Source organism: Anas platyrhynchos, chromosome Z (assembly GCF_047663525.1).
Source record: "Anas platyrhynchos isolate ZD024472 breed Pekin duck chromosome Z, IASCAAS_PekinDuck_T2T, whole genome shotgun sequence".
NCBI lineage: Eukaryota > Metazoa > Chordata > Aves > Anseriformes > Anatidae > Anas > Anas platyrhynchos.
Genome location: NC_092621.1, coordinates 24,288,549 through 24,312,211, shown reverse-complemented (window position 1 = coordinate 24,312,211; position 23,663 = coordinate 24,288,549). Strand labels below are relative to the sequence as shown.

The 23,663-nt window shown below is 42.6% G+C and overlaps 1 protein-coding gene across 3 annotated transcripts in view; it reads left to right on the top strand.

Annotated features, from left to right (window-relative positions):
- Window positions 1-22,865, top strand: part of THBS4 (thrombospondin 4) — a 38,882-nt gene extending 16,017 nt beyond the window's left edge. The window contains exons 6-22 of one of the 3 annotated variants that reach the window (XM_027446801.3): window positions 34-85; window positions 1,460-1,632; window positions 4,643-4,780; window positions 5,394-5,471; window positions 8,211-8,363; window positions 9,775-9,879; window positions 10,084-10,191; window positions 11,713-11,872; window positions 12,590-12,708; window positions 13,490-13,542; window positions 15,721-15,914; window positions 16,211-16,389; window positions 17,300-17,348; window positions 17,450-17,646; window positions 18,146-18,318; window positions 20,414-20,553; window positions 22,643-22,865. In XM_027446801.3, coding sequence (XP_027302602.3) covers window positions 34-85; window positions 1,460-1,632; window positions 4,643-4,780; window positions 5,394-5,471; window positions 8,211-8,363; window positions 9,775-9,879; window positions 10,084-10,191; window positions 11,713-11,872; window positions 12,590-12,708; window positions 13,490-13,542; window positions 15,721-15,914; window positions 16,211-16,389; window positions 17,300-17,348; window positions 17,450-17,646; window positions 18,146-18,318; window positions 20,414-20,553; window positions 22,643-22,704 — 2,133 coding nt within the window. In that variant the 3' untranslated portion in view covers window positions 22,705-22,865. Of the gene's footprint in view, window positions 1-33; window positions 86-1,459; window positions 1,633-4,642; window positions 4,781-5,393; window positions 5,472-8,210; window positions 8,364-9,774; window positions 9,880-10,083; window positions 10,192-11,712; window positions 11,873-12,589; window positions 12,709-13,489; window positions 13,543-15,720; window positions 15,915-16,210; window positions 16,390-17,299; window positions 17,349-17,449; window positions 17,647-18,145; window positions 18,319-20,413; window positions 20,554-20,663; window positions 21,999-22,642 lie in introns of those variants that run through there. The other 2 variants (XM_038171072.2, XM_038171071.2) reach the window with 2 other exon arrangements.
- Window positions 22,866-23,663: the final 798 nt, after the last annotated feature.

Below are 23,663 nucleotides of genomic sequence, written 5' to 3'. Positions count from 1 at the left end.
ATCCAATTAATTTTTATTTTCTATATTCTCAAGGTCAAAGAAACGACTTTTTTGAGAAATACCCTAGCTGAGTGCCAGGCATGTGGTGAGTATTCCTGAGCTGCTTGTAGAAGGCAACCAGATGAGATGTATGGTCATTTAAAAGACAATATTGATTGTATCAGTTTTGTTTGGTTTCTAACAAGTATGTTTAGAAAATCTTGTGTTCAGAATTCCAGATACGTTGGTCACAGATTTAGAACAGATTGTCATTAGAGAAAAAGCTTTTAGTTTCCATAGATTCCATATTCCAACTATTCCATAGTTTCCAGTCACTTAATGGGGTATAACAACCCTGTAAATAAAGCAGTGACAACTCACACTCTACTGTCAGTTCTCACTCTGCCACAAAGGTGTGCCACAAGTTCCTGGAGACAGAGACATTGCCAGTCAATTGTCTCATGAACAATCTTAGTAGAAGCTGAGGAATCAGAAATGCTATGTGGAAGCTGGTGTATGTCAGTCTGATGAGGCAGTTTCTGGGTAGTCTACCTGAAACTAATCTGGATCTAAGTATGTTGTTGTTGGTTAACAGCAGTAAGATCCAAAGGAAAGTTTCCATCTTTTCACTAAATGGAAGAAGTAAATTTCCAAATACTACAGCATGGCACTCCTACACAACTGTAGGACATGCATGCACTCAATGCAAAAAGAGAAAATACTTCCTCACTGGATGGAGTGAAGGGCCTTAAACTCATCAAGTCTCTTAGCTGCTTGCTTCTTGCAGGATAATCAAAATTCCCCAAATGCTGCTGGGCTCCAGCATTTCATGTGCAAATGCCAAAGAAAAAGTCTTAAAATCTTTTACAACTGCAAGATGCAGCCCCTGCATTGGTACCAGGATTCAGCACCAGCCACTCTTGGAAAATCTTGCTTTAGCCCAGTGCTGGTCTCTGTGTGTCTTAGCCTACGTGTCTAGCTGTGCATCCGTGGTTTGCCAGCTGCTGCTTCTTTATTTCCCTTATTTGTATATCGTTAAATATGTTTTTGCAAAACCATGGCACCATTTTTCTTATAAAGTTGTGGTGTTGTTGATTTAGCTGCAGAAATACTGTATAACTTTAGTCCTTTGGGCATCCTTCTAGCCATATGAAGTCGCTGGCTTTCAATTTCCTACCCTGGCCAGCAGCAGATCTGTACTAGGACTAACCTAGAAGGAGGGCCCCCACGTGTAGCCAGGAACAACACAGGAACATAACAAAACTGCCTTAATTTTCACCATCTGGGGACACAGCAACCTGCTGGGCTGTTGCCAGCATGAAGTCTCTTCAGCCACAGCACAGCTGGTAGCAATGCAGTGCAAAAACACGAAGTTCCTGCTGAGCAGCATCCTGGGGATCTCTTCAGAGTTCTTGCCAGCCAAAAGCCATGATGGATGTTTCTATCAATTACTAAAACTGCTCTTCTTTTTGCTTTAAAGGTTTGGGAACTGTGAATTTTCCAACTCCAATCCCTAGGCGCAGCAAACCCAAATGTGAACCAAGTTCCTGCTTCAGGGGAGTCAGGTGCATGGAGACAGCTGAGGGATTTCAGTGTGGCCCCTGCCCTGAAGGGCTCACAGGGAATGGAGTGACATGTTCAGATATTGATGAGGTAAAACAGTGACTTTCACTGAATTATAAAAATAAAAAGCAACTGTCTCATATATAGCAATGGGTTGCTGATGCTTGCTGTTTGTAGCATTTGCTGACTGCATGCACAGTGTGCATATTAATTCATTCTGATTTGATTCTACCTCCCTATTTTGCTGTTGCTGCAATTTTATAGAGGTTATACATGTGAAAACTTGAAATACCCTGGTGGGTTGAAAAATTACTTAAAGGAATTCAATGTTTTTGTTTTTGCTTTAAAAAGGCACTTTTGACATAATTTTTTCTATTCCACAAGAAGATCCAGTAACTTCTGTCATATGCAGAGCTGCAGAAGTACTTCTTGTTGATGTGGGCTTTGAATCTTTTAAACTGTAGTGATCCTGAGTTGGCCTAGGAGACGAAAGTCACCCCTAACTGGAGCAGTTTTTTCAGCCTAACCTTAAATATCTATGACAGCAAATAAACACTTATTGTTTTACTTCTTTATGGATGTGATGAAATCTGATAAGGTTGACTTAAATTTATTTTTTTTCCTATGATATGTTAGCAGTTCAGAGCTTGCTTGTATTGAGGACTGAGTTAATAGATTTACAACATCTTAAATGATTAAATAAAAACTGTGTTCAATGAAACGTGTCACTTACTCAGTATACTTAACACAAACAACAAACCATTTACAACTTCACCATGTTTTTTCTGAGTGATGATTTTTGCCATTACCCTTGACTGTTGTTTTTTCTTTTATTTTTTCTTGTGGAAAAATGTCTGGATGTATTAGGCTAGGGAACTAGGTCATTAATTGTGTCTGTACTATGTACCTACCCAATGATGGCAAAGAGCAACAGCAATTCCTTTTTTCTCTCTCCTAGCTAACAAGAGATGTGCTTTGACTGCTTGTTGGGTTTGTTCCTTCCTATAGGCCAGCAGCAGAGAGGCTGCTTTATGCCCAACTTACGTCTGTGAAAAACACTGGGGAGAAAGTGGGTTGAGTGTGGCAGTTTCCTGAGTTGTAGGCGATGTCTTTTATTTTACCTCACATGGCATGAACTGTGTCTGCTGCAACAGAAGGTGCAAAAAAAAAAAAAAAAAAAAAAAAGGAAATTTGGAAACTGAAATGTGAATGCAAGAGGTGAAGAGCTGAGGCAGCTGTGGCATGGGTTCCATGCCAGGAAACCATCGTGGAAAACTCAGGCCAGCTGAGATAGAGCCCATAAGTATGAAAGGGGTCTACCTACTGATCCATATTCAAACTGAGGCAGAACTCCTCCCTGCTATTTTCAGTGTTAGAGCATTTCTGCCCATAATAGCTGTGGTAGGGAAAAAAAAAACCACAAGACTGATGTGAAGTGTCCCAACCTTGAGATTAGTTTTCCCTGAGTGATTAGGATCTCCCACTGGAGGTTTACTTATGTTAAAGTTCAAGCCACTACCCCACAAGGTAGAGTAGATCTATTATTAGAAAGAGTAAGGAAATTTTTCCAAAATGATGTCATAGAGATACAGTCTTGCATACATGAGGACACTTCTACTAAAATGCCAACCAGTCTAGTACATTTTGTTCATCAGAACATACCTCCTGTAGCAGGTGGATTTTTGCTTATGTAAGCAGAGGGAGGAAAGAGATAAGTGATAATAGCCTTATTTTGTGTAATAAAGGGTTTGAGTTAGCTGAAACTGTAAGGATAATCATACATTTTTGAAAGTGATTTAGGAATCTCTTCTAGGATAACACCTTTCTCCTGATAGAACTATTTCTGTACTTCCTAAAAAAAAAAAAAAGGCATTTAAAAAGGAGTTCACATGCAAATCTGAGAAAGTGGGAAGCTTCTAGATTTTTCTAAGAGCTGCCGTCATTCTTCCAGAGGCTGTTAACATCTCTGCAATAAGCGCCCCTCTTACTCATTGCCATCTTGAAGAAATTACTTTCATATGTTGTGTTTTGTGAGCTGCAGCCGTGCTCTGATGTAATTTGAGTGCCCTCTCCTGGCTACAATAAAAAATCCACATTAAATAATTCTCTAATAGGGACAAAATGTCTGTCCTGGGTCTAACATTTTCCTTATGCTAATTGCAGACACACTTCTATGAGATCTTTCTGTCCAAAATGCTTGGATTTCTTTGGCTTGTATCCCCCTCATATTATAGATGTGTTTTTTTTCTGTTACTGATGGGAGTAGAAAAGGCATATTTTAAAAACTTTTATTTCTTTCTCATGTTTTTATATACTGTTGTCTCTAAGCCATAAGCAGCATGATGACATGCTGATGTTTCTAGTACTCTTACAAATAATACCTACTGGCTAGTGATGATACTTGAGAGGCAGCAATACAGGCTGCAGTTCCTGAGCTGGCACCCACAAGGCCACGGAAATGGGGTCACAACCATTCTGTGATACCACATGAGGTAACGAACTGAGTAATGTCTTCAGTCCAAGGGTAATGCTGTGGGTATGTGGTATGTTGGGAGAAGTGCTGAGGGTTGCCAGTGGGCCTCTGGTCTAGAAATGTGTGCGTGCTACTGACACATCCCTGTTCATCTGGCTCACATGTGGTTTATTCCTGACTAAATTACTTCTGAAATTTGCCCACATACATACAAGGGAAAACACTGCTGCTGCTTCAGTGTGTACAGAACACAACTGCAGGACCTTTTCTGGGTTGCAGCCTTGCTGCTTTCCAGATAATGTGGTCTGGGCCCTTCTAGGGAGATTCTCATCCTCCAAGGGAGCTGAACCTGTCCAACAAAAGGAAGGATGAGGATCAGAACTTAGGGCGTCAACTGCAGGCAAAAATGGAATATTGTAATTTAAATTATGGGGATAGCTGAAGACCTACTGGGGTCAGACATACCTGAAACTTTTCTCTGCAAGCCAGTTGTGAACAGAAGACACTTGCATTTAGCATTGCCTAGGCAGGCTGACTGAGAGGTCTATGCACGTAGTCGGTCTGGATGTTACTGAAGTGCGAACCAGTGCTTGGTTGATTTTTTTTAATTTTTTTTCCTCTTTGCAGTGCCGTTACAGCCCTTGCTTCCCTGGAGTGCGTTGTGTGAACACTGTTCCAGGTTTCCGGTGTGAGACCTGTCCCCCAGGATATACAGGACAAACTGTGCAAGGCGTGGGACTCAGCTATGCCAAGAGCAATAAGCAGGTGAGTGGCAGCATCTCTGCAGGAACCTCCATTGCAAGGTGCCGGTTTAAACCAGTATCACATTTCATTTACATTTTAGTCATTCCATGGTTACCTTGCATAGTTAGACAGAGCTTGGAGCGTTTCAGTTAGAAGATCTTAGGTTATGTTTGTTTGTCTTTGATGTGAGTATTAACAGTCCGATAATCAGGACTGTTGTGGAGGCATGAAAAAAAGTCATTATTTTTGTAGGTATCTAATCAATTTTAAACAGAAACTCTGTTGAGCTTTGTAAACTTATTCTGAACTAGGAAGAGTGGTGATAGGAAGCCCTGTTTTGCTGTTTTTTTTGTTTGTTTGTTTGTTTTTAAAATTCCTGTAGTGCCCTACAAGGGGGTCATAGTTCTTATCTAAATTCTTATGGTTGAACCAGAATCCCATCCTAAGGCTGAAGTTTCCTGTATTGTATGGTGTCTCTTCGGGGTTGGTATGTGTCTGGAGATCCATCCAAAAACTGAACCTGTGGGGTATGTCTCTGACATTCTGAGTGTAGATGAATTTTGGTGGCTTATCTTCAGATTTAGATCTCAAGCTGACGTAGTTTTTGCTATATGTTGTTTTGTTTTGTTGCTAGATCTGCTTAGATATTGATGAATGTCAGAATGGCGGGCATGGACTCTGTGTTCCAAATTCCCATTGCATTAACACTTTGGTAAGTAATTTTTCATTTGTGACTACTAAAAAAAGAGATTGTTTTAAAATTCATTGAAGCTAGAATGGGATTCTTGGCTCTGATTCAAGAGCTGAATAATATAATCTATTTGTTGGCTTAATCAAAACTAAAGAATCCCTTCCCATTTCCGTGACTAATAATGAAATAATCAATACTTGATTTGGCATTAATATGTCTACCTGAGTTGTGTCCATATCCTTTTCAATGAGGAATGGCAGTAACTTTTCTTTCCACATCCTCCAATTACGTGTTTATGAATCTGTTATGGCAAGGAAACTCCTTTCAAATACTGAATCTTTGCTTCCCCTCATCTCTTCCCATCTAGCAACTGCTGCAGCAAGCTGTTCCTCTGAATGCTCTTTTTATAGAAAGTCTCCACTTCATTAGGATATTTTTTGTTGTGTTTGTTATCCATTTATATAAGCATGGAGAGAAGGAGAGGAGAGCTGCAATTCATATAACACATTTAATACCTATAAGTATTAAATCCAGCAAAGCAAGCATAGCATGAGTAGAAATGGTTTGAAAGATGTTAGGATCCAGTAGAGTGGTTACACAACCAATTTAAGGCTCTGAAGCAATTTGGACACAAATAAGCATTCGTTGAACTTATGGCAGGGTCAAATGTTCTTCTGCTACCGCTGGCTGTATAGAGCAGACTTTGCTCATAATAAGAGAGGGGTTAAAATAACCTACAGGTGTAAGGGTGCTCCTTTTTTTTTTTCTTAGCTGGGTGTTGCAGAGGCTACCAGCAGTGTTCCCAGTGATGTGTTTTCCTTCCAAATAACCTTGTCTTTCTAGGTTCATTGTTCAGTTTTCACTATTCAGTATGTTTCTCTCTGTATATGTATGTATTCGGGTATCTGGAGTGCTTCTCACTCAGGTTGTATCTTACTGCATGACTAGCCCTCTTCTGGCGGCTGTCAGGCCTCGTTTGCAGAGGGCGACAAGAGGTCTGCCAGCTGTCAAACAGAGCAGCGTGGGTTTTTTTGCTCCTGTCTTCCTTTAGAAAGAGTTTGGTCTAGAAATGCTGCCTCAAAGTCTGGTTTAGTGCATACCAGAGCTTGATATAGAACAGAATATACTGAGTAAATTTAGCAGGCTCCTGAGGATACTACCCTGGTGTCCATTAGGAGGAAGTGCACATACTGCTGAGTTTTGCAAAGGCCATACCATCTGCATGGGGATCACGGTACTGCTCATTAATCTGTAAGTCTTTTAGTCTGAAAGTTATGAAAATGGCATAAAGTTAAAGATTGCACTGAAGTTAGCTAGGAACACAGGAAAATAAATAAATAATGCCCAGTTGAGTAGTGAAGTTATCTCTCTGTCATGCTGGACTGGGGCAGTGCTGAGAGTTCATGCAGCACGCTGTGTATGGGTGAAGTCATCTGAAGCACCTGTTTCAGAAAGAGGTGGGTAGACAAGTTTGTCAGAGGACTGTTTACTCCTGTTCTTTGACATATCAAAAATAATTATTGATAGAATCGTAGAATATTCCAAGTTGGAAGGGGTCCACAAGGATCATCAAGTTCAACTCCTCCACACAGGACCACTCAAAAGTCAAGCCAGATGTCTGAGAGAATTGTCCAAACGCTTCCTGAACTCCATCAGGCTCGATGCTGTGCCCACTGCCCTGGGGAGTCTGTCCCAGTGCCCCACCACCCTCTGGGTGCAGACCCTTTCCCTAACCCCCAGCCTGACCCTCCCCTGTCCCATCTCCATGCCGTTCCCTCGGGTCCTGTCGCTGTCCCCAGAGAGCAGAGCTCAGCGCCTGCCCCTCCGCTCCCCTCGTGAGGGAGCTGCAGGCCGCCATGAGGCCTCCCCTCAGCCTGCTCTGCTCTGGGCTGAACAAACCAAGGGACCTCAGCTGCTCCTCAGACATCTTTCCCTCTAGACCCTTCAACGCCTTTGTAGCCCTCCTTTGGACACTTTAATAATTTTATGTCCTTCTCATATTGTGGCATGCAAATTCTCTATAAGGAAGAAAGGTTATTTTCAGTTAACTTTTATGTGAGACAAAAGCTATATTCAGTGCTTGAAGAAAGTCTCTTCTTATCAGCATTTATCTGTTTATATCTTTTTTAGTGATTGTCCCAACACAAACTGAAATTCCATGCCTTAGCTCTTTTTGCATTTGTTTATATAAGAGAGTTGCACAAATATAACTCAAAAATACATATATGTTTCTAGGTAAATCACTGCAAAAGGTTGCATGTATGTTCTTACTGCAGTGTAAACGGAGATGACTGTCTTCGAGTCATGATTTCCTTTCTAAAAAATAAGATTTAGCTCAGATTGGCTTGAAAACATTCAAGTTTGAAAAAAAATAATGGAGCAAAGACAAAGATGAACTTCTTGTCACTCTTTGTTGTTCCCAGTTCAGTTTAGATAAGTAGTCAGGTCAGCTTTACACTGAAATAAGAGCATCAAATCTGAATAATCAGATGCTGCTTAGAATTTGACACAAAGTTTTGACTATTTGGAAGTAGCTCAGATGGAACAAAAAAATGGTCTCAGCAGTTGAGCATGTTTTACAGCAAACATGGATTTTGTGTGGAAAGAAAGCTTGTTCACAGTGGAAAAAGAATCAGGGTATGAAAAACTACACTTGCACAGCATAAGCCATATGACATGAGTCTTGCTCACAAACTTGCTTTTTGAAAAAAAAAATAAAGTCCTGTTAAAAGCATGATTAATAACTTTTTGTTCTTACAGGGTTCTTATCACTGTGGCCAGTGCAAATCAGGATACACAGGAGACCAAGTCAGGGGATGCCAGGCTGAGAGAAGCTGCAGAAGTCGAGCCCTCAATCCATGCAGTGTCCATGCCCGGTGCATTGAGGAACGGAGAGGGGAAGTGACATGCATTGTGAGTTCATAAGTTCATGCATTTGTACAGTGCAAAACAGCCTCTTTTAGCCTGGAACTGAGCTAGTCTTTGTGGCCATTTTATCACTATTGTTGGGTTTTCAACCAAACTGCAACACAATGGCCCAGACCAGTTATGAAAATAACTGAACTGAATCTGTCTGGCAATTTTTTTCTCCTTGCAGCACATCTATAAGGCAGCCATACTTATGTGCCATATTTACTGTGTGGGCTGCTAGTGTTTGCATGATCAGATTTTTGGGGGAATGGCTTTTATAGACTTCCTACAGTCTCCTTCAAAAGGACTATCAAGCGTCACTGTAAAAAGACAGCACAAGGGCAAATTCCTCTGCTGGTGCTCTTCTGCATGCAGGCTTTTTAGCTGTGTAGCAGTAATTAGGGATCCTGTCTGCATAAGCACAGTGCCCGTATTTGTCTGCTGACAAAATTTGGCAATTTTCCAAACACGACTACAGATCCTAGGCACAGGTAGGTTGTACTGTGCTTTCCAGCCCTGGGAACAGAAGAACGCTAAATGGCATACGAACTTTTATTGTAGGAGTTTAACTGAAGTATATTATGTATTATATATTATATAAGTATATTACATATTTTTTTCCATGTTGCAAGGGGAAGCAAGAAACTAGTCCTTTGTCCTAAATTTGGGTACAGTACATGCTTTTGCTGGAACTTGCTTTGGTCTCCTTTTTAAGTACATCTATTTCAAAGATGAAGAAATGAGGATATTTTAGGTTCATGCTGTAATGGAAAGATGTTACTTGTGTTAGGCAAGTCTTTGTTTTAAGGAGAGGCCAGCGTTTAATATGAAATTCTCTGCATGTGTGTTCAGTTACAAATTAGGGATTGTTTTGAAACAATACCAATTTCACTGGCTTGGAGAAACTTGTGTCAAGATGTACTTGCTTTGGCGATGCAAAATGAGTAACTGTCAGAACAGTTTTCTTCTAAAATTTCCTCTAGTTGCAGATTTATTCTTGAGATACTGAATAAAGCACCCACCTAACCATGGGTCCCTTGCTGAGATGCTGTATGCACATTCTGCCTAGGTCCTGCTTTTCTGTCTTTTCTCCATCCACAGATGAAGAATCAGAACTGACTCCTGTCAGGTATCTGAAATAAACCTATGGCTCCAACTGAAATCATTAGGTGTTGCAGGTAGAGTCCATTTAAAATAAAGCCTTAGCTTATTCTGGCTGTTTGTAGATACAGAGAGCTTGAACTAAGGATTTTCTGTTCACATTGAGAGTTGCTGAGGTGTACTTCATTATACTGCAGTGACTGTGCCTTCTGCATGTCAGCATTTTCAAGACTGATGCCAAATTTCCCTCTTAAATATTTCTGACGTGACTCGTTAACCTTTTGGTAGTACTACCATGGTGTTTTATTGATAGTGTGGCATTGGCTGGGCTGGTGATGGTTATATTTGTGGAAAAGATGTTGACATTGATGGCTACCCAAACGAAGAGCTCTCTTGCCCTGCTGAAAGCTGCAGAAAGGTAAGCAATTCTTTCTTAATTCTATAATAATTCCTATAATAATTCAGAGCATGAAGGGGGCTGAGAAACATGACTAGATCCTTTTTCAAGTTACTGTATTCCTGTGGATAAGTTTAATTAAAACAATAGTAGAAAAGCTGATAATTTTATATTTTTAGTGACTTTAACCCATAGAACACCAGACATATCGCACTTTTTGTCTAGGACAACTGCAAATTTGTCCCGAACTCTGGGCAGGAAGATGCTGATGGTGATGGGGTTGGAGATGCCTGTGATGAAGATGCAGATGGAGATGGCATTCCCAATGACCAGGTGCTGTGCATAGGACAGGGTAAAGGAGTCTGCGCAAACAGAAGAATCTCACACTACTGCAGTAGGCAGTGATTTTGAAATCTGCTTGCTACTATTTACTGAAGATTATCTCATACACAACACTGTCAGCAGCTCTCTAAATCCTACTTTTTTCTTTATATAAAGGTCCCTTTTATTAGACCTAAAAAAGAATATACCAAAAAAACTAGGGCTACCTCACCTATCCTTAAGTCCCACCAATTTATACTATGTTATATTTTAGCATTGAATTTTACATCTTTTTTTTATACAGAACTTGTCTCCTTTCACACTCTCCCATAACATGGCCTCTAGCAACATAGTGTCTTTCATTTTAAAGAGCAGTTTGGCCTGACATAACATTTCATGAGGGATCCAACCCCCCTGTATCTCCCCCCCCACATTTCATGAGGGATCCAACCCCCCTGCCCCCTCCCCCCAATTAATGGGTGTCTTGCCAATAACTTGAAAAAGCTTTGGATCATGTTCTGAAAGAGAAAGAGGTTTCCATGTGGGGATTCTGCTGCAGAATACACCAGAGTGTAAATTCATGTTGTAAAAGCTCTTTTCCATTCACCCCATATTCTCACATGTGTGGTATTCTACACAAAGACCCTTGTGTGGTATTTCTTCATGCACTTGCAAGGAAGACAGCAAGGATGCCCTGTCCAGAGTACACATGTCCATGTGGAGCTAGGGCAAACTAGCAATCGTAGAAGGCAATCACAGTCTGTTTTGCCACAGAGACCAACCCTCAATTCTGGTAGTCTGAGGAACTTCATTTTCTTAATGTTCTGGAAGGAAAGATATTAAATCCTCCTTCAACTGTAAATCCCTATGCAGATTCAGCCTTTTCACAATCAGGTAACTTCCATACTGTTGATAAGCTCTGTTTTGCCTCTTGCTCCACATGTGTGAGGTCATGGGTGTGCTAGATGTGAGAGACTGTTTACACTTCTTTGAATTTCAGTTTTCCCTGTGTGCCTTCTGAGGGGAAGATAAAGTCAATAGCAGCTTGTATGACAAAAGAGTAAGACTTGTACATTTTTTTGCATCAAAAATCCTATTTTTCCAAGTGTTTTCCTTTTGTTTGAGTCTCTACCAGAAGGGGGCAACCATCTTTCACTGAGAGCATCTACGAGCCCTATCGAGATCTCTGAACAGCAGCTTTTCAGAAGGTCCATGTAAGGAAGACAGGGCATCAAAACAGGTTACTCATGTGAACCCATCCAAAATGAGAATCAGAAGTCAAAGTTATAAATAAAAGCCTTATGGTACTCAGTGTTCATGTTTAGTGTTTCCATGGTGTGGCTCAAAGTAAAACTTTGAGGGGGAGCCAGTGAAATCTAGTCTGGAGCTGATGTTCACATAAAATATCCAACTGCCCACAGTAAACATTTCTCATGAAAACAGAAATAAATGCAAGGGTTATATAAATCCACTAAAGTAGAAATGAAAGATTCAGGGTATGGTTCATTCCTAATTTGGATCTATGTCTTGCAGGATAACTGTGTCTTGACTCCCAATGTTAACCAGAGAAATAGTGACCAAGATATCTTTGGAGATGCTTGTGACAACTGCCGCAATGTCCTGAATAATGACCAGAGGGACACAGATGGTGATGGGAAAGGAGATGCTTGTGATGATGACATGGATGGCGATGGTTGGTAATTCTTCACTTACAGCTTCTCTGATGTTCTTGAAATTGACCCAGAAAATGCTGTGCATTAGAAACTTCCTGCTAACAGCTGCTAAGTGTAATGTAACATGTTGTCTTTCTTCATTAAACCTCTGTTTGGAAGTTGTTTGTTTTTTTGTTGTTGTTGTTGTTTTTTGTTGTTGTTGTTGTTTTTTTTTAGATTAATTTATATCTTTTAGTCTCCATCTGAAGCACCGAATGCTTTATAACAGATAAATTGAGCTTTGTTTCATGTATAAGTTAAGGTCATTGGTCATTCGGTAACTCCTTAAAGATGTGAACATGTCCCAGAGTATCCAGCTCTGCCTGTCTCAGATGCTCAGGAGCTACAAAATGTATTATTTCCGTTGCTGTAAGAGGCTTCAAAGAATTGGAAAAAGTCAAAGCCCTTCAGATGTAATAACAAAGATAAAATGTTTCATCCTGTAATATGACGTGGGGAACAAGAAGTGTGTGTAACTAATGAAGTATGTGTGATTGGGTTATAAGCTGTTCCTCAGCAAGATGTTTCTAACATCTATTAAATGAGCGGATATACTTCTAAGAAAGATTTGCTGTGCAGATTTATTATTTCATTGCAAGATTAAACAGTTGCTGGAAAGGAATAGTGTTTTTACTATCCTTCATGTTTACCTTGTCCATAAATTGCTTTTAACTAACATCCTATCCACCTTCTGTTAGGTATTAAGAACCTTTTGGATAATTGTCAGAGGATTCCCAACCAAGACCAGGAGGACAAGGATAATGACGGTGTTGGTGATGCCTGTGACAGCTGCCCTACAGTCAGCAACCCAAACCAGGTTAGCAGGCAGAAAAAAAAAAAAAAAGTCCTTATTTAAGGGAAGGGACTGTTTAGATCCAAAAAGATGCAAGAGAATGAGGCGGCCAGTGTTTATTTTTTATCAGTAGGTATTCAGGATGTTTTGTGGACATTGATCTGCTTCTGTCATTGAAAATAGGAGCCACAATGTGTATTCTAATATCCTGGGATGTTGTTAACATCTCTCCCCTACTAGTATCTTCAGCTGTCAGACTGTAAAACGTAGGCCTGCTCCAGTCCCATGAAGTGCAATGCCACACACCACACAGTGGCATGATATGGTTACATTCAGTATTTCTTTAATTAGGACCAAATTTAGATGTCATTAATTCGTAAAATTTTCACTGCTTGTGGGTGAGAAGTCAATTAGACTTTTGATTTGTTTTAAATTCTGATTAAACCATTTGAAACTACTAAATGCTGGAAGCTTTAAAGAAACATGGTAGATTTTTGAAGCCACGTAAGAGATGAACCTCAGTTAGACATAAGGGGTACTTAATTCCAGTTGTTGAGGAATCTTGTTTGAACTGCTCATCCTGAACTACTCCAGTCTAGTTTAACTCTGCCTATTCATTGTATGTGTTTTTCTTTAATAAAACTGACTTTTTGGTTAAATGAATGATGCAAAGAAGAAAATAGGTTTTACAAAACAAAGATTTTTCCGTGCTTTTATTTTTAATTGTTTATGTTTTGATAATACTGCCTTTTTAATAGATGCTCTCAGCAGCTGATACTGGAATTTCCTCTGTTTTCTTTTGCAGTCTGATATCGACAATGACCTGGTTGGAGATTCGTGTGATACCAATCAGGACAGGTACAGTGTGTTATAGCTTATGACAGCAGCAGGGAAGAGAACAGGCTATTGTGAGCTGAAGCATTCTACTGGTTCTTGGAGAATTGTTATCCCTCATATTAGGCAGCATTTGATTTTAATACCTCCTCAAGGGGGTCATTTCAAAAACAACGTTGTGATTTATAAGCCTTGTTGGTTCACTTCCCTGTAGCAGTATGGTAATGGAGCCCTTCACTCCAGCCCCATGTTCACACACACTTCCTATGAATTTCTGTGGAAATGACACTAATAGCAGTGTCAGGAATCACACTATGAGCACCTTGCAGAGCTTTGTAGTGAGGGAACATGCTCTCTTTTTTTTTTAATTGTCTTCCTTTTTCATTCCTCTCTTTTTTAGCAGAAACAAGAAACAGTTTAGCATTCCTCTCTCTGCTTTAGCAGAAATTTCACAGTTAAGGGGTATGTGGTTTTCCATAAGAACACAGTGTTTCAGAACTTTATTAGCATGCACAAAACATTTCCAAATATACCACTTTGCTTTAGACACAGCAAGAGTGGCAAGGCTGCTCTATTGCCTTCACATGCCCCGACTGTTCAGGGGAGCATGTCCTACAAGAAACTGCATGACACCTCTCTGGAAGCAGGTTCTGCACAACCACCTTTGAGGGCATCAAGTCCTCCCCCATGCTCCTCACTTGAAGCGAGGGGAAAGGGAAGTGATAAATCCTGTGCTGACGCAACCAAGCTGCAAGGTCTGACCTTGTGGCTCTTGGTGGCTGCTATGAGTTCAGGAGTCTACTTCCCCACTTCTGCTGGGAGCACTTCTGAGAGTTTTGAACCACTAGCTGATGAGGCCCCCAGTGTTTGGGAGCTGTTTCACTCTTAAGTATGGCCTTGTTGTTTTTTTTCCTGTTTTCAAAAAGGAACATGTATTTTTTTCCTCAAACCTAACTAATCTGCAGGAAGAATCTCCTGGTAGAACATACTGTTGTCCTGCCTGAGGTTAACCTCTCAACAGACAGATGTGCATGGTCCTCACTGTATTTCCACTTGAGGACTTGTAGGCATTAGTTGCTCTGATCTAAAATTAAAGCACCTTTCTTAAGCAGGGTGGGACAGGTGGGAATATGCATAGCTGTAAACTGCAACGCAGCCTCTTTTGCTCTGCCTATGCTAAACAAAAGGCTGCGGAGGGGAAATATGTCCACCTTGCCAGAAAACATTTTGTTTGTGGTGTGTGTGCAAAACACACCTGACTTCAGGCCATTGCTGTGGCTTTTATCCTAATCTCTGGGCACATGTCTGAAGTGTCCCTGCACCTCCCCTGGGGAATAAAATCTCATCATAAAAGTGTGCCCAGAATCCTAGAAATACAACAGCTGCATTTAGCTCTTGGGCTAAAAAAAAAATAAAAATCTGTTGGAAACAAGAAGTACAAGCCCCTCAAGCCCTCTTTTTTTCTTTGTCCCAGTGGTTAAGATGTACTTAGCCTTTTAAATGGAAAAACAAGGCAGCCATTCCATAACCCTTTCCTATACTTTGTGTCTCTGGTACTGGTGACTCTTCATGTAACCACCTGATGTTTTTTGTTGTGCTTGGGAGCTGCAGACTCCTTACTGCTCAGCTACCCATGGGAAAGTAACATAACAAGATATGGTATGCAGGAGGTTGAAAGTGGTGCTTTTTTAAAAAAAAAAAAAAAAAAAAAAAGTCTGATTTCTGGTGCTCACACAGATTCTTTCACAGATTTCACTCACACTCACGCATTCATGAGCACCGAGACACTTGTGGATGTTATGGGCAGAGATGCCGACTGTTGACCTCTTACTGTGTCTCCTGGGTGCCTTTTGGTTGGTGACACGGCACTTGTTGGGTGTGCTTTAGGTGCTTGTTAGGAGCACGTGTCATTTGGGATCCTGGCTGTGGAATCTTTTCCCACTCCCTGTAAGGCTTTCTTCTGTTTTCCTCATCTGGGTAGCCTTCTTCCTCTGCCACCTTACTGTATGGCCTGATTGTTCCTTGTCTCTTTGCTGTTCAGCTGCCTAAGTGACACCAGGTCACAACGTCCTCCTTCTCTGTTTGCCAGCTCCAGGGGGGCCCCTGGTGCAGGTCCCCTTCAGATACAGGTGCTCTCCCCCGTGCAGAGGCAGGAGCTGATGCCAGTGTGCTGTTTGTTTCTCTTTGTCTCCGTGCTTGCAGCGATGGTGACGGGCACCAGGACAGCACAGACAACTGCCCCACCATCATTAACAGCTCCCAGCTGGACACCGATAAGGATGGGCTGGGTGACGAGTGTGATGAGGATGATGATAACGATGGCATTCCTGACCTCCTGCCCCCTGGCCCTGACAACTGCAGGCTGGTCCCCAACCCAGGGCAGGAAGATGACAATGGTAAGCTGGGCTTTCAGTAGCTGATTTGGTGCTTATAGTACCATGTTTTTCCCCAACACACACACTTAACCTGCCCCAGTCACCACGTGTGCATACACTCCCTGCACAGCACTGTGTCCCAGGACTGTGCCTTTGGCCAAGACAGAGCTCCTTGGGTCCCATCCCCAGGGATTTTTTTTGGTCATCAGGGCTGAGACTCCATTCACCTGCTCCTTGGACACCCTGGTGCAGTGACTAGGCCAGGTGTGGATTCCTGCTACACCATGAATCTGCTCTCGCTTCTCTGCTGCATACAGGTGATGGAGTTGGGGATATCTGCGAGTCTGATTTTGACCAGGATACAGTAATTGATCGGATCGACGTCTGCCCTGAGAACGCGGAGATCACCTTGACAGACTTTAGAGCCTACCAGACAGTAGTGCTGGACCCGGAGGGAGATGCGCAGATTGATCCCAACTGGGTGGTTCTGAACCAGGTAAAAATACATCTCTCTGGTCTTTGTCACCTGGCTGAGAAAGATCATCTGAAAGGCACAGTAAAACTGTCTCTATAATTGCTGGACCTCTCACAAACAAGTGAGAAATGGAAATTGCTTGTTGGCTGACTGTTTTACAGGTGTTACAGTGAAACAACTTTTCCTTCAGTGCGTGACAGCTTGAAGCTTGAAGCTGCTAATGAACTAAAATAACTACAAGCTGGTTGACTTGTGCTGGGTGGATTTCACTGCTGCCAAGATGGCAAACATGAGACTGTTGTGTCATCCTGATGAAATAACGAAGTCTCATGAGTCCTTTCTATTGTTTGAAAGTCTGAGCTGCCATATAGCAGAGCATTTACTCCTAGATAGAGTCCAGTAAATGTTATTTACACTGACACATTTTAGTCTTCAGGAGGTGAATGTGTTCAGAGTTGCAAGGAATGCACATTTGACTCCCACTGCCAAGTGGAGCTGAAATACATAAGCCTTCCTTAGGGCAGTCCTGGCAGTCAGTTTAGTCTTAAAGTCTGTTGTCAAATTCTGTGAGCTAAGCTTTGCAAAAGCCCTCTTCCCTCATTTGTTTTTTTCAGTCCCATCTCCAATTCTGCCCAGGTTTGGTGATTTCAGGAGAATTGGGAGAGGGAGGGAAAGTACCAGAATACCAGTAAATTCAGTCCTGCAGTGGGAAGAGAAAAATCCTTCCTGCCTCTGTGCGCACAAGCAGCTGAAACATTAGGATTTGATTATAGCTCTCATTTTAATTCAGAGCTACAAGTGTTACAGACATGTTATGAGCCAAAGGAGGAGATGGATGGAGGGGGTGCTAGCAGGAGGCCAGAAGGGGCTTGACAGGCTTAGCCAACCCAATTCGTCACGCACACTAACCACCCTGAATTTAATCTTACAGGGCATGGAAATCGTGCAGACCATGAACAGTGATCCTGGCCTTGCTGTTGGTATGTGTCCCTCTTCTGAGATTCAGGCTTTACAGCAGAAAATCTTTTGGCATGCAAACGTGTTGTCTGCAGGCTTGGTTTTAACCTATGTGTCCTCTTAGGTTACACAGCTTTTAATGGTGTCGACTTCGAGGGCACTTTCCACGTGAACACAGTGACAGACGATGACTACGCTGGTTTTATTTTTGGCTATCAAGACAGCTCTAGCTTTTACGTGGTAATGTGGAAACAGACGGAGCAGACGTACTGGCAGGCGACTCCCTTCAGAGCTGTGGCAGAGCCCGGCATTCAGCTAAAGGTACCGGTCCTGCCTCCTAGCTGGGGACATGGTGGTCACAGCCTGGCAGTGCCACCCTGACAGCCGACAGACCTCGTGCTGCGTGTTGGCAGCTCTGCTGTGGCCAAGCCACTGGGCTGTGTGTCAGCAGTGCTGCCCAACCGCTGTTCTCCCCCTGCTGTGGGCATCAAATCTGCGGTCAGACTGCTGCCACTCAGCCCTGCTAACAGCGCTGTTTTGTAAGGAACTCCATCGCCAGTCCTGCCCCTGCTCATCAGCTGGGGCATTTAGTCTCTGCTCTGATTATCCTCTGACTGTAACTGGTCAGGTTGCTTGCTTCTCCTTAGTCCCAAGTGCTCACTTATTACTCTGTGCAAGCACTAGCTGTAGTTATGAAGGCAGTTATGGGCTTGTGAGTGGGAGGGAGGGTGCTTCTGCAGACCTCCCCACTACAAAAGACTTGGAGCTCCTGGAAACAACATACCTCTGTGGTCAGCACTGGAAAATTATGTTTCTGCAGGCTGTGAAATCAAAGACAGGCCCTGGTGAGCACCTCCGCAACTCCCTCTGGCACACGGGGGACACCAGTGACCAGGTCAGACTGCTGTGGAAGGACCCCCGGAACGTAGGGTGGAAGGACAAAGTCTCCTACCGCTGGTTCTTGCAGCACAGACCCCAGATTGGATATATCAGGTAAGACAGGAAAGGATTGCTAAGGTAACTACAGGTTGTATTTCTGTTTAAACTGTGCTCAACACCTAATGTAAGTGGGAATCTGAGAAGCCACAATGTATCCGTGCTTTGCAGTTACGAAGCATTGAAACAGGTCAGAATTGTGAATTTCTACCTGCAATTCTTTTCCTAGGAAAGACAATTGCAAGCCAACCCTGTTTTGTGACTCTGTTTTGTACCACGTGTAACTGCCCCACACTAATAAGCCATTTAATGGCTTTAATACTTTGTTTTCCAAGGTACTGTTGGCCTCTGACCTGAAAAACAATGCATTACAATGTTTCTTAATTTTGATCTTTCAGTTGGAATTGTAACAGTTCGCTTTTATATTCTGTGAGAACAGAAATAAAGTTGTCCACTTAATGGCTGTGATCCTATGGTTAGTAATTATCACGATATGAAAGATCTGAGATTGCATAGCATGTACCCAGAAAGTTTGTTGATGCTCTTAAGTGCCTGCTAACCAGACTCATTTTGTTATTTGAAAAAACAAGTTATTTAAAAACAGATCACTATTCAGAAGGAAGAGCTTGATTATGAAAAAAAATGAAAAAAATAAACTGCTCCATCACCCTGAGCTCAGGTTTTGCAGCCTCATAATAGAATAAACACAGGGAGGTGAGTTGTTCTTCAAGAAATCACCACCTTGCAGCTGAGATGCAGTATCTTGGTGGTGTAATAATTCCACTTTTCTGGTGCAGAGCATCACCTTCAGCAGTAATTGGAGTAAGCGTGTTTGATTTAAGAACATTTGTACTGTCAGTCACTGTGCCCTAGCCACTGGGCAGCAGTGAATAGATTTTGGGTTCCCTTTAGACCAGGCTGTTTGTGAAACTGCTTTACAAGCAGTCATCTGCCTGTGGTTGCAGTCTCTCTAGCCAGCCTAATTAACAGACCCTGTAGCTGAGGAACGAGGTAATGCCAGTGTCACAAAATCTGTCGAACCAAATGCAGTCAGGCTTAAAGCAAGTCTCTGCCTGCACTCCATCCACAGCTCACTGTGGTCTGTTCAGGCTGGATGCCACGGACCATAATGTGTCTCACAGAGCTTTTCCGACGCTACAAAGAAGCCTAGGAAAAAGGCACTTGAGCCAGCCTCTCCCATGGAAGCTTGGAAGAAAACAAGCTCTGTTCATTGTACAGATAATTCTGAACTGCCTCCGCAAATCAGAAAATAAACTCAGGAACATAACAGGAATTGTTGTTTGTTTTTTTTTTTTCATATTTTATGGAAAGACATAGGAACTTTCTTTCCCTTCACCACCCACTATTTTCTTGCATTTAAACTGGCTCCTAACACAATGATGCCCTCATCCAAAATAGGGCCCTCCAGGCTCATCATCCAGTAAGTTGTTTACCCAGCACCCCAGAGGCTGTGGACTTGGTATATCCAGCAGTGATAGCTCAGCTGGCTCCAGTGTGCCCAGTACAGGGCATGTGCTGGAAATCTGGCAGGGTGCAGCTATTCCCAGAGTTATTTGGGAATTTGCTGACAGTTTCTGTAACAAGGAAGTGCCAGATCATCAAAACTGTTCCTGGAATTAATCATTTTCACATTTTTAAAAGAAATCTGACAGTCAGGGAAGCAGCTTTAAGATTCTAAATGGTTTGTTTGAAATTTTGCCTGTTTAAAAAAAAGAAGTTAAACTGCATGAGACAAAGTCCATCTGGCCTTCTTCAGCTGACCTAACCTGATTCCCCCTTTCTGCTATAGTGATCAGCTGTGGACTGACACAGGACTGATGGCAGGGTAAAACATTCTTTTGACTTTTGCTGGCTATGTTAAAAAATAAATAAATTAAAAAAAAATCACCAAAACACAAAACCTTCTCCCATCTGAGCTCTTTCTTGAGAGCAGCAGTGTTCCTGCAAAAGAGCACTGCAAGGAGCTTGAACTGCTTTTTCTTCCCTAGGCTAGCTGCTGGCAGGAAGGCATGTCCAAGGCTAGAATCAACATGGATTGTTAATGACAAATGGCACTAATAAATGACACTACTTTTATAAATGCTGCAGCCTTAGAGAAGACCTAACACAGATTCTGTTTGCTTTCACTAAGGGCAAGATTTTACGAAGGCTCTGACCTAGTGGCAGACTCTGGTGTCACTATAGACACCACGATGCGTGGAGGACGGCTTGGAGTTTTCTGCTTCTCTCAGGAAAACATCATCTGGTCCAACCTGAAATACCGCTGCAATGGTAATTTTTCTCCTTTTTTGCTAACAACTAGCAAGTGGCCACAGAGAACTGCTAGTGTGGTTTTCGGATTAAGCCATCTTGCATCTTCTCCTTTGATTTTCATTTACAAGTTTTTTGCAGCTGTGAAACGCCTCCCCTGACACCAGCAACGCACTGCAGCCCAGCCAGACGGGAACTAACACCCCACCACTGCTCCTCCCAGAGCAGTCACTGCTGCAGAGATTGTGCCAACTAAGTAGTACAGCTGTCATCGGAGAATTAAAGTGTTATTTAAAACCAACCAACCGTGAGGGTTGTACATGCACAATATACTGAGGTCATCATATATGGAAGATGCCTTAAGCTCCGAATGCAAGGTGAAGCAAATCTGGAGATTCTCTGGGATCAGTCAGCAGACCTCAGCATCGCATGTGTTAGGGGCTGGTTGCTCCTGTCTGGGGGTGGAGAAGATGCTAAGATGGCCTTCCTCCTGGGGCTCTGGGGAGCGCACTATCTGTCCACTTAGAGAGAGATCCCCCAAGCTGGCATAGTTCCTTTGCTCTCTGTGGATCCCAGAAGCCCAGCCTGGATCTGCGTTGGACACAGCACAGACAGGCCCTAGATCTGCAGCTTGTGCTGGGGATGGACCTTGGTTCTCAAGCACTCCATGCTCCTAGGTTGCTGCATGCAGAAACAGGGGGACAGTGAAAGAGGAACCTCTAGACAGATTGTGGTTCTTACAACTAAAGATTACTTGATAAGAGTCTCAAGCAGTATGTGGTTTCCCAGAAAGCACATTTCAAAACTGCCACTGAAGTTGCAGATACTTTTCCTGGCAGTGAGCAAGCAGTGGCTTTGCTGCAGGCGCCACAGTGATTCAATGAAACCACTCAGGGAAGCCTCTGGAGTTCCCAAGCATCATTGCATTTTTTGGATAAGTTCTTATAGTTGCATAAAAAGATTGGAAAGAATTGAGCCTCAAACAAAGAAGTTACCAAACCAACAGCTGAAAAAAGCAGAGGATTTGTCACTTTTTTCCTAAACATTGTGTTTATTTCCTTTTTTTAAAGTTTAGAGTCCTGCTCTATGTCAGGGTGGAAATAACCATATCAGGTGGCTCAGCTTCACTGCTGTGACTCCTTACTTGGGTACTGCGTTAGCTTTCCCCTTGGTTCTGGGCTCTCCAGGTGAGATGGTCTGACACCTGGCAAAGGGACACTGCAAACACAGCATCAGTCAGAACTGCAGTCACTCTTACAACAGTGACCCACCCAGCTCCAGCTTCTTTCACCAATTTTGAAGTTTTTCTAATATTTGCTGCTGGTCCCTGGGTTAATGTTTCTGTCTGCTCCTGTGGCATGGAACACCATTACAGGGAAGCTGGAGTAGGATACACGAGAAATAGAGAAGCTGGTGCCATGAACATATCTGGGGTGCACAGCACGATGCCTTTTTTTCTTTTTCTGTTATAGAATCATTTAGTTTAGAAAAGACCTCTAAGAACATCTGGTCCTACCTTTAACCTAGCACTGCCAAGTCCACCATTAAACCATGTCCCCAAGCACCACATCCACACATTTTCTGGAGACCTCCAGGGTTGGTTGGTGATTCCACCACCTCCCTGGCCAGCCTGTTCCAATGCTGCACAACTCTTTCAGTGCAGAAATTTCTCCTAATATCCAACCTAAACCTCCTTGGCGCAACTTGAGGCCACTTCCTCTTGTCTTATCACTTGGTAGTTAGGAGAAGAGCCTGATTCCTCACCTTGCTAGAGCCTCCTTTGAAGTTAGCCTTTTCATCTTTCCAGTCTGCTTTTATTCATACAAATAGAAGAGTGGAAGCCACAAAGTTTTTGGGTGGAAGTAAATACAACCTGAAGATTGATGGTACTCCAGCGTGGGCCGACATGGTAGCACGCACGCTGCCTTGCTAGTCTGTCTGTGCTTTTCAGTGGCATATACTAAAACTGAAACTAGTCCCAGTCCATTCTGAGTGTGTAAACAAAAGAGAAGGCGTGTTATGTAAAGAAGTAGTTGGATAATCAATTTGTTTAAGTGTTCCTTTATTTCGTTGGAAGATACTAAAGTTTTTCATATTTTCCTCTTTTCAGACACCATTCCAGAGGACTTTCAAGAATTTCAAGCTCAGCAATTTGGAGTTGGGGATATTTAAGAAGTAAAGGCAAACTAACGTTGCTATTGCAAACAATAAAACAGTATATTTTAAATCCTTATATGATTGTTGTAAGAGTACACACCGCAGCTTGTTCTCATTGATGTGACTATGTCAGACTTTTTTTTGTATAAAAGTGAAAATAAAAATGAGACAAAATATTCTGGGGTTTCAGTTGTGTTCAAATTTGCCCTAATGTCTAAGGAGTGGTGTGTGATGTTTAACGATACTTAAAACATTCCCAGGAATAGTTTGAATTTGCTGCCATTTGGGGTTCTGTGTTAAGCAGGCTGGTGAAAAAAGGCAATTTTGGCTGCCTGGTCCATGTCAGAAACAAAAGTTTGCATTCAGCCTGGAACTGGATGTTAGAGGAGAGGCGGGTGCTGCTCATCAGTGTCTTTTCCAAGTCAGCTTACACACTGGTTGGAAGATGTGCATTAGAGGAGTTTAACTCCTTTCAGACTTAGTTACCTTTAGGGGACTTGTACTCTGCTCTGGTGAAGCTGCCCCTCGAGTGCTGTGTTCACCTTTGGGCCCCTCACTACCAGAAGGACATCGAGGCCCTGGAGCGTGTCCAGAGCAGGGCTATGAAGCTGGTGAAGGGCCTGGAACACAAGTCCCATGGGGAGCGGCTGAGGGCACTGGGGTTGCTCAGTCTGGAGAAGAGCAGGCTCAGGGGTCGGTCTCTTCTCACAGATAACAAGTGATAGGAGTAGAGGGAATGGCCTCAAGTTGTGCCAGGGGAGGTTCAGGGTGGAAATGAGGAGACATTTCTGCTCAGAAAGAGCAGTCAGGCACTGGGACGGGTTGCCCAGGGAGGTGGTCGAGTCATCGTCCCTGGGGGTGTTCAAGGCAAGGTTGGACGTGGTGCTTGGGGACATGGTTTAGTGGGTGACAGTGGTGGGGGGGAGGGTTGGGCCAGATGATCTTGGAGGGCTTTTCCCACCCTAATGATTCTG